The sequence below is a fragment of the Notolepis coatsorum genome (genome assembly GCF_963971535.1).
Source record: "Notolepis coatsorum genome assembly, chromosome: 5".
NCBI lineage: Eukaryota > Metazoa > Chordata > Actinopteri > Aulopiformes > Paralepididae > Notolepis > Notolepis coatsorum.
This window is the reverse complement of record NC_140169.1, coordinates 33036237-33051347: the sequence shown is the minus strand read 5'-3', so window position 1 is coordinate 33051347 and position 15111 is coordinate 33036237. Positions and strand designations below refer to the sequence as shown.

The window sequence follows — 15111 nt, the reverse complement described above, 5'->3', positions numbered from 1 at the left end:
TCAGATTTGACAACAGCCTGCTTTGCTCGCCTAGTCTCGCACGGCAGATACGCGTTCACGTCACCACACATTACACACCTGTCCAGCTCATTATAATGAGGGCCGCGTGCACAATTAGATCAGATTCAAATGTACAGCACATACTGCTATAGTGGAATATACTATTCATAATCCATAATGTATACCATCTTGTTGCGCGCTCCTGGCCACCACAGAGCGCACGCACACAACACACTGCTGAATAATTCTGTTTTGCATCAATATATATATATACTGTATATTGAGGCAAAACAGAATTATATATACAGTATATATTGAGGCAAAACAGATGACGCGTGTGTGTATGTGTGCGGGATACAGTACTATCAGTAGGGCTGTCTTAAATACTTCGAAGCTTCGTTCGATGGTACAAGCTTCGAACATTACAAAAAAATCGAAGTTTATATATATATATAAAAATTATTTTTTTTGTTTGCCTCCAAAATCTTGCACCTCCATTCCAATGAAACGAAAGTAAGCGGCGCCTCGACTCCACCTCTCTACAACAAGCATGTGGAGATTATCTGTGTTGAAAACAACAAGGACATGTGCAGCAGACATGTCGACGAAGAAGTCATCAGACGTGTGGTTACACTTTAAAATATGCAAAGACAATGGCCAAAAAGCTGAGTGCCAGATATGCCAGAAGAAAATGGCATATCACAACTCTACAACAACTTTGTCAAATCACCTAAAAAACATAAGTATCGTTGTACACGACGGCGACGCCACACAAAACATTAATAAGGCTATGCCTATGCTGCTATGACTAATGTGTTACCAAGTTGGCTAATTTAATTGTAATCATCTGCTTTTGTAGGTGCATTGTCTGATATAATTATAAATAATTAATTATAAATTAAATATAATATAATTGTTTGCTTGATAGACGAAGGTTGCAACATAATTATGTAATGTCATGTCATTGGCTGTGAGAGCAGCCCCACTGCACCCAGGCAGCGCAGCCGAGTGAAACCTTGTTGGCTGTGTCAGTCACGAAAGGGGCTACTTAATTCATTAATCCAATCCACTTTATTTATAGAGCACATTTAAAAACAACAAAGTTTACCAAAGTGCTGTACAAGTCCCACAACATAAGATAAAAAAGAAAAATTATACCTTTTTATTTTTTCTCAAAGCTTCTAATTAAAATCGAAGCTCGGCCCCGAAGCTTCGATTGCCAAAAAAAGCTTCGAAGGTCAGCCCTAACTATCAGCTCAGCTGCTGCATCTTAATGACTATAGATTTATGGAATTCGTTAATCTATCTAGCGATTGGGTTAACTGAGAGCCAGATTGCTTAGAGTACTGTACATAGAGCGGTAATGGTCAGATTGCTTCAGTCATGACTATAAATGCAAAACGTAATTGTTGTATTTATTATCATTATAATTATTTAATTCCGATGATCCAGAATGAACTCTGGTAACCCCGGCTGCATCAGTGGACTGGAAAATGTGGACTGGAATATTTTTTTTCCCCCATCCATTTTCATTGAGTCCATTCCAAAAGGGTGATTTACCATCTGGGAGACGATAGGGGGCGCTTTTTTTCACATCTGATCGCCGGCGGCCCTTGGGTAGGCTCGCGTGATGCAATATTATTTCAGATCGCTAAAAAAAAAATATCCGAGCAATCTCGTGAGTGGCTTTCAACGTAACTATCGTAAACACGAGATTAGCTGTGAGTGGCTCTCAAAGTGTTAAAAAGTTCAGTAACCAGCCCTAGTTACAGGCAGCCATATTGGAAGAAAAAAACTACACAAACATTATATGCCTCCATTGTGCATCATTTAATGTCACCGACACCAAGAACTAGGGATGTCCCCCGGAACTATTAGTCACTGGGAACTATTTGAATACTAATCAACCCCCCTCATCCCCATGTTAACATACGACTTTGTTTTTACTTAATAAAGAGTGTGAGATAATCAAACAAGCGAGCTAGCTGGCTGCTGTCATTGCTAACAGCGAGATATTTTCGAGTCGCAGTAGGCCAACATTATTTCCCGGAACAAAAGCATTGATTGCGAAAGTTACATCACTGGCGCAAAGAAAATTCTCATACAATTAAAACAAACATGTTTGGTTGACGAAGGACATTGCGACATATCTTTTTTCTCTCGAGTTTAGTGAAACAACATGGTGTACAAAACATTGCTACCATGTAACATCTCCAGTCTTTCTTTTCTGTTCTACCAGCTGTTAACAGACTGTTATGCTACCTCGCTTCTCCTGGAACCATCACCTTATCGCGGTGGAGAGGTTTGCGTGTCCTTAGGATCCTGAGAGCTATGTTGTCTGGAGCTTAGTGCTCCTGGTAGGGTCACCCATGGCAAACTGGTCTCAGGTGAGGGAACAGACGAAGAATGGTTCAACCACTGCCCGGTGGGCCTGAGAGGGCAAAGGGCTAAAGGAGCACTACCCTGACAAAAAAGCACCTCTGGGTAGGCCAATCCCCCGCTCAGAGGTTAACATTTGATTACGAAAACACTGACGGATAACTTGAGCAGTACAGATGATCTCTGCTCGATGTGCGAACAAAGAGAGGTGCAGATGTGGGATCAGACCACCACTTAGTCATAGCAAAGGTACAACTGAAGCTGAAAAGGGGGACCCCAGGAAACAGAATAACAAAGTATGACACCAGGAAACTGGAAGAAAAACTACACCAGAAGCACTTCCAGATCACACTGAGGAACAAGTTCCAGGCCCTGGCTGAAATGGGCAGTGGGGAAGAAGAAATCGACGAAAGCTGGGAGAAGATCAAAAACGTGTGGCAAACAACCTAATAATAATAATGGATTGGATTTATATAGCGCTCTTCTCTGACTGACTGTTGCTCTGACTCAGAGCGCTTCACAGAGTCCATTATTCGTTCATACACAGTCATACCGGTGGTGGTAAGCTACAATTGCAGCCAGAGCTGCCCTGAGGCAGACTCACGGAAGCGTGGCGAATAATCAACGCCTACGGCCCCTCCGACCACCACCAACATTCATTCACATGCATACACATTCATACGAGGCAAGTAGGTTAAGTGTCTTGCCCAAGGACACAACGGCAATGGGATGGACATGGGCTTGAGCGGGATTCGAACCACCAAACCTTCGATCATTGGACGCCCCGCTCTACCCCTGAGCCACGCCGCCCCACCTGCGAGGAAAGTCTGGGAAGAAGAAAGAAAGAAAACAAAATGTGGATCACACAAAGAACATTGGACAGCGTGGAGGAGAGGAAAAAGGCAAAGGACCACCTCAACAATGCCAGGACGAGAGCAGCCAAGGAGAAGCACACAAAGGAATACAACAGGATACATAAAGAAATAAAGAAAAAGGTCAGGGCGGACAAGAGATGCTACTATGAAGAGCTTGCTACACAAGCAGAAGAAGCAGCGGGACAGAGAAACATGAGGTATACAACATCACCAGGAAGCTCTCGGGGAGAAGGATGAGATCAGAGAAGCCCATAAAAGACAAGGCAGGAAACACACTATCCACAAAGGAAGAACAAACAAGGAGATGGGTAGAACATTTCACAGAGCTGCTCAACAGAGCACCAGCGAGCATCCCAGCAGATATACAAGCAGCAACAGACAGACTCCCACTGAAAATGACCCCCCCCCCCCCCCCCCAACAAAAGAAGAAACTAGGAAAGCAATATCACAATTGAGAGATGGGAAAGCAGCAGGACCAGACATCATTCCAAGTGAAGCATTCAAGACCGACATCACTACAAGCATCAAAGCACTCCATCCCCTCATGAGGAAAATTTGGCAAGAAGAAAGGATACCCAAAGATTGGAAAGAAGGCTACATAGTGAAGATACCAAAGAAAGGGGACCTTGCACTATGCAAGAACTACCGGGGAATCACACTACTTTCAACCGCCAGCAAAGTCTTCAACCGGATAATTCTAGATAGGATGAAGACTGCCGTTGACATGCTCCTCAGAGACCATCAAGCAGGATTCCGGAAAAAAAGGTCATGCATAGACCAGATCGCCACACTGAGGATCATCATCGAACAGTCCCTGGAATGGAACAGCTCTTTATACATCAACTTCATCGATTTCGAACAGGCCTTTGACAGTCTAGATAGGAACAGTCTGTGGCACCTGATGGAGCACTATGGAATCCCACCGAAGTACATCAACATCATCAGAGGATCATATGACGGGATGACAAGTAGGGTACTGCACAGAGGGGAGCCCTCAAACCCGTTCGAGATAAAGACCGGAGTGAGACAAGGCTGCCTGCTGTCCCCCTTCCTGTTCCTGCTGGCCATTGATTGGACCATGAAGAAGACAACAGAAGGAGCCAGAAACGGCATCCAGTGGACACTGATGCACCAGCTTGAAGACCTCGATTTTGCAGATGACCTAGCTCTCTTATCAGACAGTCACCAGCAAATGCAACAAAAGACCAACAAACTAAAGGAAACAGCCTCAACTCTAGGAATGAAGATCAATAGGGTAAAAACCAAGATTATGAAGATCAACACAAAGTGCCAGCAAAACATTGAACTAGAGGGAGAGGCCATCGAAGAAACTAACTCCTTTACCTACCTTGGGAGCGTAGTAGATACAGCGGGTGGCACAGAAGAAGACATCAGAGTGCGAATCGGAAAAGCAAGAACGGCATACAACCTACTTGGTCGAGTATGGAGGTCTCGCGAAATAAAAACCAACTCAAAGCTGAGGATCTTTAACTCCAATGTTAAATCAGTCCTCCTGTATGGCTCGAAGACCTGGAAGACAACCGTAGGGCTGAAGCAGAAAGTACAGTCCTTCATAAATTCCTGCCTCCGCCGCATTCTAAGAGTGAGATGGCCAAATGTCATTACAAATCTGGACATGTGGGAGCGCACAAAACAACTACCCCCGCCAGAAGAAATAAAGAAGAGAAAGTGGATGTGGATAGGCCATACCCTGAGAAAGGAAGACACAAACATCACCCGGCAAGCCCTACGATGGAACCCACCTGGAAAGAGGAAACGCGGCAGGCCTCAAAATACCTGGCGCCGTTCTTGGGAAGGGGAAATGAAAGAGGCTGGACTGGGATGGCACAACATCGTTCGGGAGGCCAAAAGCCGCGCAACATGGAAAGAAATAGTCAGTGGCTAGCTAGCGAGCTGCATACAGTATTGTGCATTAACCCATTCTACGCCAATGACGTGTTAAGGCGGGTTTCTCCGCCATGCGTTGTCTGCCAATAACTCCGTAAGGCGTTTTTGAGATCAATATTTCATATTTTCGTTATGGTATTCATATTTCACCCACGGAGTCTTGGGTGATGCTGTCTGAGCCATCACAACTCTGCAACGCTTCAATACCGCCACCTGTTGGTCGATCTGCGAGTTGCCAAAGCGGAAGTGCCCATTGTAGCTCGGTCCGTCCCCTATTTTCGTCCCGCCACTCGCTTATCGTCCCGGGGCTCAATACAGACACCGTCGATATGGATCTTTGCCATAACTCAATAATCAACATGATTTGGACGTGTATTAGTAATATACAAACCGGAAATGGATCGCATCGATCAACATCCTATAATTGGGATCTGTTTGCTCCACTCTCATCGCCCAACGCTACGAGGAGACTGGGGTGAGTTTCAGCGTTTTTCTTTACCATTTTCGATACAAACTGCTTTGATCGATATATCACCCATACTACATAAATCATTTAACGTCGGTCATTGAATTATAAACGACACCCCCCCCCGCCGTTCAACCGCAGATGACCAGTCATGACGTTTAGGACCATGTACAGTTGACATTTTTTATATAACGTTGATCAGTATCACACTGCATTTGATCATCATGCATTTATGCCTATATCTCACGTTCTATGAAATACTGCAGAAAACGATAAAAACAATTTTTTTTTTATTATCCACTTTTTCTCCCATTTTTCTATATTTTCTCCCATCCCAATTTCGTATCATCCAATTCAACCCCCCCCCCCCCTGTCACGAACGCTGTTTCTTGCCTCCCACAAGCCGGCTGCAATGTGGACTAAGTCATACATACCTCAAGTACCGGAGACTTGAGGTAACAGCAGTCGCATCTTTTCACCTGCGCAGCTCGATCTCTCAGTGGCGAGGAGTAACGCGTGGGAGGCTCACGCTGCCCCCGACACTTCCTGATTCTACTGCGCAGGCGCACCAACCGACCTGTAGGAGTCGCTGTCCACAACGCCCGATCCCCACCCATCAGTTTCCCACCCCCTAATACGGCCAATGTGTATTAGTACGGACGACCAGCTAAACTGAAAGCAAATGTGGAGCGCTGGGCTCGAACAGGCGAGCCCAGCGTCTCCAGATTTTGTGGCGAGCGCCTTGCCCACTACTAGGGATGTCCCGATCCGATCACGTGATCGGGATCGGCGTCGATCACGTGCTTTTCAGAGGATCGGGGATCGGGAAAAAATAATAATAAAAATCGGCAGTCAAAAAAAGAAAAATTTTATTCAACAAACATGACCATGTCCCAGCGTTTCCGTTAGCCGGTAATTACCGGTTTTTGACCGGCAAAATCTGTTGAAGTCCGACATATTTAATCTCTCCGGTCATAATGTCCGGTGAAAATAATTCCCTCTAAACACAATTAGATTATTTGAATTGTATTAAAATAGGCTAAAATTAAATAGCCTATGCGATGAACGAAACAAACAATCATTAAGCAGCCGGTCTAATAATGACATTGTCTTGTCAGCGCGAGCTGGCTGCTGATATATTTGCGAGAAGCATCCATCTGCCGGCCGGCAGGGTGCAGTACTCCAATTCAGCCATTGGCAATTCAGCTGTTGGGTGGGGGCGCTGCTGAGCGGTTTCCAGACCGGACCTAAAAACACTGCTGCTCCATGCTTCACGTAAATATATCAGCAGCCAGCTCGCGCTGACAACAGAATGTCATTATTAGACCGGCTGCTTGGTGAAGCAACGATGAAACAAATGATTGTTTTGTTCATCGCATAGGCTATTTAATTTTAGCCTATTTGAATACAATTCAAATAATCAAATTGTGTTTAGAGGGAATTATTTTCACCGGACATTATGACCAGCACCAAGTCGTTGGGAGGTGGAGATATAAATCACGCAAACCCACGATAATGTTCAGTTCTTCGCTTGATATAATTAATATAAATGTCCAATATAACGGAATTCGTTAGCTCATAAAAATGTGATTATAACAGACTGCTGTTTATTAAGGTCGGGCAGACTGCCCACCGACACCTCAAGTCGGCAGCAGCACGAAGAAGTCTCGAGGGACTTATTTTATTTGGAATATATTAATGACTGTATATACGCAAAAGTAGCCTAGTTTTAAGTTAAAATATTATAAATGCCTTGATGTCATTCTTTATATAGGCATATCAATTGTTTTTAAGCTCAATAAACTCTGACCGGAATTTATCCCATTTGTCCGGTAGATTGAAATCTACCGGACACTCAGACCTGCAAAAAAAAATTCTAACGGAAACCCTGCCATGTCCACGTCTTAAACTCATACGGAGGCCTTAGTTTTGGTTTTAAATTACATATAATATATCATCATTAATGTATTTATTGTCACACAGAGCAGAATAATTGTCCACAACAAACACATTCCCCTTTAATTTACACCGCTGCAACAAACACATCCCTTTAATTTAGACTGGCTACACGCTCCACATCACAACAACAGACTCAAGGAAGCATGCCACGAGCTAACGCTAACGCTAACACTAACGCTACTCTCTGCTATGTTGTGGAGACTCAGGGAAGCATGCCACAAGCTAACGCTAACGCTACTCTCTGCTATGTTGTGGAGACTCAGTGAAGCATGCCGCGAGCTAACACTAACGCTAACGCTACTCTCTGCTATGTTGTGGAGACTCAGGGAAGCATGCCACGAGCTAACGCTAACGCTACTCTCTGCTATGTTGTGGAGACTCAGGGAAGCATGCCACGAGCTAACGCTAACGCTACTCTCTGCTATGTTGTGGAGACTCAGTGAAGCATGCCGTGAGCTAACACTAACGCTAACGCTACTATCTGCTATGTTGTGGAGACTCAGTGAAGCATGCCGCAAGCTAACACGGTTAATATCCACTGACTTGAGCAGCTAGACTTAATGTCAGAGGTTTGGAACTAAGCATTTTAAAATAGAAAGTCAAGCCAGTTGCAATGTTTGCAAGGAGGACAGGCTGGAGGCGAAGTTTTCAGACTAACTTTTCACCTGGAGGATAACGTGACTGAGGATTATCGTCGGCGTTTCAGACCAGAATGGACCATTACGTAAGTCGAACACTGAATGTATACTAATGTGCAAACATATATTGAAACTTTTAATATTTCTCATATGAAGCAGAAGCACATTTCTCAGGGTGAATGTAATAACAAAAAAGCCTCCGAGCTCGCGCCCCGGACTATAGGCAACAGAGGGGCTTGTCTCGCTCCGCCAGTTTCTGACAAATGCGTCAAAATTGATTACTAATGTGAAAGATCGGATCGGAAACGATCGGATCGATAGATATTTAAAATCACATGATCGGGATCGGATCGGAAGCAAAAAAAGGCGATCGGGACATCCCTGGGCCACTACGCCACGTAGCCGCCCTCGATAAAAACATATTTATACTCTAGACGGTATTTTAGTATGAATGTGTGAATGAAAAAGTAAATCGTTCCTACATCCTGAACGATAGATAATTGATGTTGAATGGGCCATAGTAATGTCAATTTAGCAATACAATTTAAAAGGTTATAGCCCTGCAAAGAAGGTGAACATCTCCATAGACTTATAGCACTGGCAGAGAGGGTACAATGATGGGTACAATGCCCGGCAGAGAATGGGTTAATAGGGTCCCCCATCAATACACAAAAATCCAAACCCCATCGAAGATGTTTCATGCTGGTGGGACTGAGCTGTTAGCCGTCCTCTGAAAACCATTGACTATGGCAGCGGTTCTCAAATTACGGGTCGCGACCCAAAGTGTGGTTGTGCATAGGTGACAGTATGCATTGGCAAGTTTAAATTTTTCTTTTTATTATTATTAAATGTTCTCTTTTTTTATGTTCTGGCAACATATTTTGGCAAAATATGCCTGTTTTATAAATGTGTATTGATAATAGGGGTGGGGGAAAAAATCGATACGTAGTAGTATCGCGATACTTTGCGTGGCGATACTGTATCAATACAGGGACGCCAAGTATCGATTTAATTATTCATAAGAAAAATTTAAATAAAAATTTGTATAAGGAAGTTGCATTGTTCATTTCAATACCTGTAATAGTACAGTAGTCCACACACACATGTGCAGTTAAGTTGGAATATGACTAATACAAACAGTTCAGTTTGTCAGGTACATGCAACACAGATTAGTGTTTACATCTGTCTGCTTGAGAAAATACCATGTTCTGCAATAAAAATTATTGTAGTGAGATGAACAGACTGAACTTTATTTTATTAGATAAAACATGACAAAGTTTTACTTTGCAGTTGAAAAAGATAATAAATAAAATTTTAAAAACATTTTAAAAAATAATCACAAGTATCGCGATCGTATGGTGAGGTCTCTGGCAATTCCCACCCCTAATTGATAACAGTGCTGTAATAAAATGTTCTAATAAATATGCATGATCAAGTTCAACGTGTGCTTTTATTTTGATATTCCTTCATTTCACGTTGAAATTACACGATGCATTAAGTGTGGGGTCGCCAAAAAAAATCCTAAATAAAATGGGGTGGTCATATAAAAAAGTTTGAGAACCGCTGGACTATGGATCCACCACTCACCTGATTGAATGTCCACCGCACAGTCCATTATGGCAGCTCCCCAGGGGTGTGATCCGTATCACTTACAGACCCCTCCACTTGTCTCAAAATGGAACAGTCCACTGGTGTTCTGTCCCTCCTCTGCAACACTCTAATTAGGAAAACAAATATATTGACATACAAATACATATATATTGCCAAACAAGCAAGCTATAAAGCTGCTGGTCGCAGCAAAAAAAACAGGCTATGTATCACAATTAGGGATGCCCACCGAAACCCGGTTCTAAACGGGAACCAGTTCTAAATGAAAAAAAAACTGAGTATTGATAAGATCCGACATTATCGGTTCTGCTATCTGAAGTTTTTTCCCCAGAGGAATTTAAACGTTGACTAATCTTGTTTGCCGCTTTTTCTATCTCTCGGTCGCTCTCTCCTTCTGTGCGAGCGGCGGGGCTGTGCTCTTACACACACACACACACACACACACACACACACACACACACACACTCGCACATACGGGTAGTTTCTAGGGGTGGGGGGGGGGAATCGATACGTAGATACAGGGACGCCAAGTATCGATATTTAATTATTCATTAAATTTTTTTAATTTGTATAAGGAAGTTGCATTGTTCATTTCAATACCTGTAATAGTACAGTAGTCCACACACACTGTGTGCATTCAGTTAAGTTGGAATATGACTGTAATACAAACAGTTGTTTGTCAGGTACATGCAACGCAGATTACAGTGTTTACATCTGTCTGCTTGAGAAAATACCATGTTCTGCAATAAAAATGATTGAAGTGAGATGAACAGACTGAACTTTATTTTATTAGATAAAACATGTTGACAGTTTTACTTTGCAGTTAAAATAAAAGAATTTGAAAAAATAAATAAAAAAAATCGCAATATTCACGATATAGAGTATCGCGATACTATCGTATCGCGGCTCAAGTATCGTATCGCGAGATCTCTGGCGATTCCCACCCCTAGTAGTTAGTAGTCTACAACTTGAGAGCTGAAGCACAAACAGCTCTGCTCTCATCATAGCGGAGAACGAAACGTTCGAAAAAAGCATGCATTAAGTTACACTGCTATCTTAACGTTAGCAAGCTAACGTTAGCAAGCTAAGCATGCATAGCGCGACGTGTGTAACATTAAGTTACACTGCTATCTTAACGTTAGCAAGCTAAGCATGCATAGCGCAACCTGTGTAACGTTAAGTAACTTGTGTTCCGCGGGGAAAGACCGTTCATCACTTCATAGCATACAACTTGGTTTAATCCAAACGTCCATTCAAAACTAACCGGCCAGTACCGCTCCTCATTCCGGCCAGAATGCCAGTCCCCTAGTAGGGCTGAGCCCGAACGTTCGGACCTTCGTTCGTTACGTTGGCATTCGAATTCTAAATCAACATTCGCATTTTTTATAAAATCTTTAAATTTTTTCCTTTTTTTCCCCTATTTAAACCAATGTGGTTTTTCTTCACAGTTGCAGATAAAGATTAGGCTACACTAATATTATAGTATTAAAAACTAGTGATGCACCGATGTGAAAATTGTGGCCGATACCAATAACCGATATTAATATTGCTGTTCTGGCCGATACCGATATTTACCGATGTCGATATCTCTGTATAGAAAACACTTTATGATAATCAAATAAAGAGCTATTTTCCAAAACGCATTTATTTTTTACCTTTGTAACTTATTTTCAGAAATTACTGATATTTTGAAACTATTTAAAGCCAAAACATGTAAAAAGAAAAGAAAAAGATCTAAATATATATATTTTTTTATATCAGCCCTATCTTGATATCGGACCGATACCAATGTGTAAAAAAAACAGCCATATCGGCAGCCGATATATCGTGCATCACTATTAAAAACTGATGAGTTATATTCATTAAAGAAAGTTGTTTTAATAATAAGATAAAATAAAGACTCATTTAATCAGATTAATCACTTTATTCAAAATGAGGATTTAGTTTGAGGATATATATTTTTTTTTTTTATTTAATATTTTTTATTATTATTAAAAATGAAGGTTCGAAACCCTGACGAAGTTTGAAGCCCAAAAACAGGCTTCGGGGACAGCCCTATCCCCTAGTGGAAAAATGTAGGAGATCTGTCAGGTTACGGAGAACAGGTGGCGTTTCATACTCGCAGAGATATTGATGAAATCCACAGAATTGTGTGGCTTGTTCTCTCCTTTCTTTCCAGACACACAACGTCCCAAAAATGTCCGTTATACAACATTTCAGTTATTGTAGGCACATAATTAACATAATTTCTAAATACACTGTAAATAAAGTGCTGTTTGATACATACAATTAATATGTAGGCCATCATTATTATATGTTAAACTACACTGTGTAGGTTATGTTTCTAGGCCCTGCAAAAAAACAAATAAGCTGATATGTACAAAATATATGTATGCATCACTACAGAAGTATGCAAGTACTTTACATAATTTTACTACCGATGACAAAACGAGGGGTGTCCCATTGCCTGGGTAAATATTTCCAGGGTTCGAAATTAAGGGGGGCTTGGGGCAAAATGCCCTCGAAAATTTACCAAATGCCCTCGAAAATCAGTTATGGGGGGCAAGAAAAGCCCCTGACACTTTGCACAGATGTTTAGCCCTTAGTATGCCCTTAGTAAAGAAAAATCCAGATCGATTGATCGCATGCTATACTCGAGTGATCGTGTATTAGTTGAAGCGGAAAAAAAATTACAAAAATAAAAGAAATTATTTTATTTTTTATTTTGTTATTTGTTTTACTTATTTGTTCATTCACATATATATGTTTAAGGAAACCAACAGTTATAATCTTACACATACATGTGAAAAAATATGTAATTTTCTTTTAAATAAACGTAATATATTTTTTCATACAAATTAATAATTAATAATAATTTCGATTTTTCTCATAGCTACGAGTAACGATTACTCACTCCCATCCCTAGTATGCACATGCACAGTATAATATGCATGTAATAAATAGTTTGTTAATAAACTGTTACTTGAACAATTTTCACTGTGCTCCTAAATTTCTCTTTTTATTTTATTTATTAACACTTTGGTCGCCAGGCTTATATTCTTAATAAACCATCCCACGCCAGCTCTATTTGTCTATGGAGAAGTTCCCCTTCTTTGCAGGGCTATAACTTTTTAAATTGTATTGCTAAATTGACATTACTATGGCCCATTCAACATCAAGTATCTATTGTTCAGGGTGTAGCAACGTTATACTTTTTCATTCACATATTCATACTAAAATACGGTCTAAAGTATAAGTATGTTTTTATCGTTTTCTGCAGCTTTCTCCAGAACGTGATTTATAGCAATCGGCGCAAGATAAAGCAATTCAAATGGACGTGCTTCTAGAAGTTACTACTTATCATCGGATGTCGACCGGATGGGGGGGGGGGGTCGTTTATAATTTTGTGGCCAACGTTAGATCATTTATCTAGTGTGGGTGATATGATCATCAGAGCAGTTAGTATCGAACACGTTAAAAAATAACGCTGAATCTTACCCCAGTCTCCTCGGGCCGTTGGGCGATGAGCGTGGAGCAGAAATATTCCTATTATGGGATGTAGAAATATGCGCTCCATCTCCAGGTTGTATAATAGTATATACGTCCAAATCATGTTGTTTATCGAGTTATTGGTAACGGATTGCTATCCATTGCGTCTAGCTCGAGTCCTGGGACTATTAGCGAGTGATCGGACCGAATTGGAATGAGCACCAGCTTCCATTTCCTGTTTCCTGTCTGGGCGATCCGCCGATCGGCCACCAGATGGCGCTCTTGAACCGTTGGAGAGTTGAGAGGGGATCAACAGTAGATCTCAAGTCTCCGGGGGAGAAATATGATTTAGATCACAGATTTTTTAAATATTGATATCAATGACGTGTTACGGCGTCATTGGCAGAATGAGCATGGCGGGGAATGACGTGGGAAAGGCGTTTTTGGCGACCATAGTGTTAATTTTATTTAGGAGCACATGTGATCGTTGGGAAAAAGGTTAGCGTAGAGCCCTATATATGGAGACATTAACATTACGTTAACAAACATAGGGACGAAGACTGTAAAAAAAAGTGTCGACAATGTTTTATAATCTTTAAGTTAATTATCATAAAAATTCGGTGCCCCCGAAATACAAAAAAGCCCCCGGAAATCAATTAAGGGGGGCGAAAAAAGCCCTGGGAATTTTTTTTTAATTTCTAACCCCGTTTCAAACCCTTCCCCTTGTAGCTCCGTTCTGAAGTGCCACAACCCAGTCAAGGGCACTCCAAAACTAGGGGTACTAGGGCCAAGAGCAAATCATTGCTAGGTAAGCTGCCCTTATATATCTCCAGACTTCTGTCCTTTTATACTTGCTTTTTTAATACCAGACGAGCAGCAAATGGGATACTTTTAAATGTTCCTTTGATGCAGTCAGCGCTTGGTAAAGCTGCATTCTCCCACTATGCTCCCTTTTTATGGAATACGCTGCAAGTAAAACTTTGTCTAGAGCAGTGTTAATTTTGTTGACTAAATTGATGACGAAAGATGTTCGTCAACGAAGTTTTTTTTCATGACGACAACGAGACGTGACGTCACGTTATTGAATACCATGTGACGCTAACAAGACTAAATAGTTTATTAAATATCGTTGACCACAACTGAGCACACAAAAATGTAATTTACAAAAACCAGGACGAAATTTCTCTTCATGTATGTTGATATTATTGACTAAAACAAGACGAGACAAACTAATTATAACTTTTCTTAATGCCATCGTCCCGACAGAGCAGTGTGACGGCTGACGTAGGGCTGGGCGATAAAACGATAACGATAACTATCGCGATAAATTATTTCCTCGAAATAAACATGAAACGTGGTCGCAAAGTTTCGATATATCGATTTTCCAAGCTTGGATATGAGCACACGCACTAACAACCAATCAGTGAAGGAGATGGCCGAGAGCGAAGGAGACACGCGCTGCACCTCTGGGTAGAGAGGTAGGACTCAAGGCTGGCTAGGATAATTAGCTTGCACGGCGCTATTTTATATATTTACGTGCCGAGTATGTGTGTGGCGTGAATTCTGATGCCACGGTTATAGTAGTGTGTGGTATACGGTGGATGTCGTTGCAATGTATTGGGGCGGAACAGAGTATTTTAGGGATATTTAGTACATTGGAAATATGGCTGGCTAGGATAATTAGCTTGCACGGCGCAATTGTATAGTTTGGCTGGCTAGGATAATTACATTTACATTTAGTCATTTAGCTGACGCTTTTATCCAAAGCGACTTACAAGTTCTGTACGAC

At 41.6% G+C, this 15111-nt stretch overlaps 1 protein-coding gene across 2 annotated transcripts in view; it reads right to left on the bottom strand.

The window, feature by feature from the left end:
- Nucleotides 1–15111, bottom strand: part of sona (SON DNA and RNA binding protein a) — a 140748-nt gene that overhangs the window by 100855 nt on the left and 24782 nt on the right. For both annotated transcript variants that reach the window (XM_084314993.1, XM_084314994.1), the window contains exon 2: nucleotides 9813–9942. In XM_084314993.1, the coding sequence (XP_084171119.1) occupies nucleotides 9813–9840 (28 nt within the window). In that variant the 5' untranslated portion in view covers nucleotides 9841–9942. The remainder of the gene's footprint in view (nucleotides 1–9812; nucleotides 9943–15111) is intronic.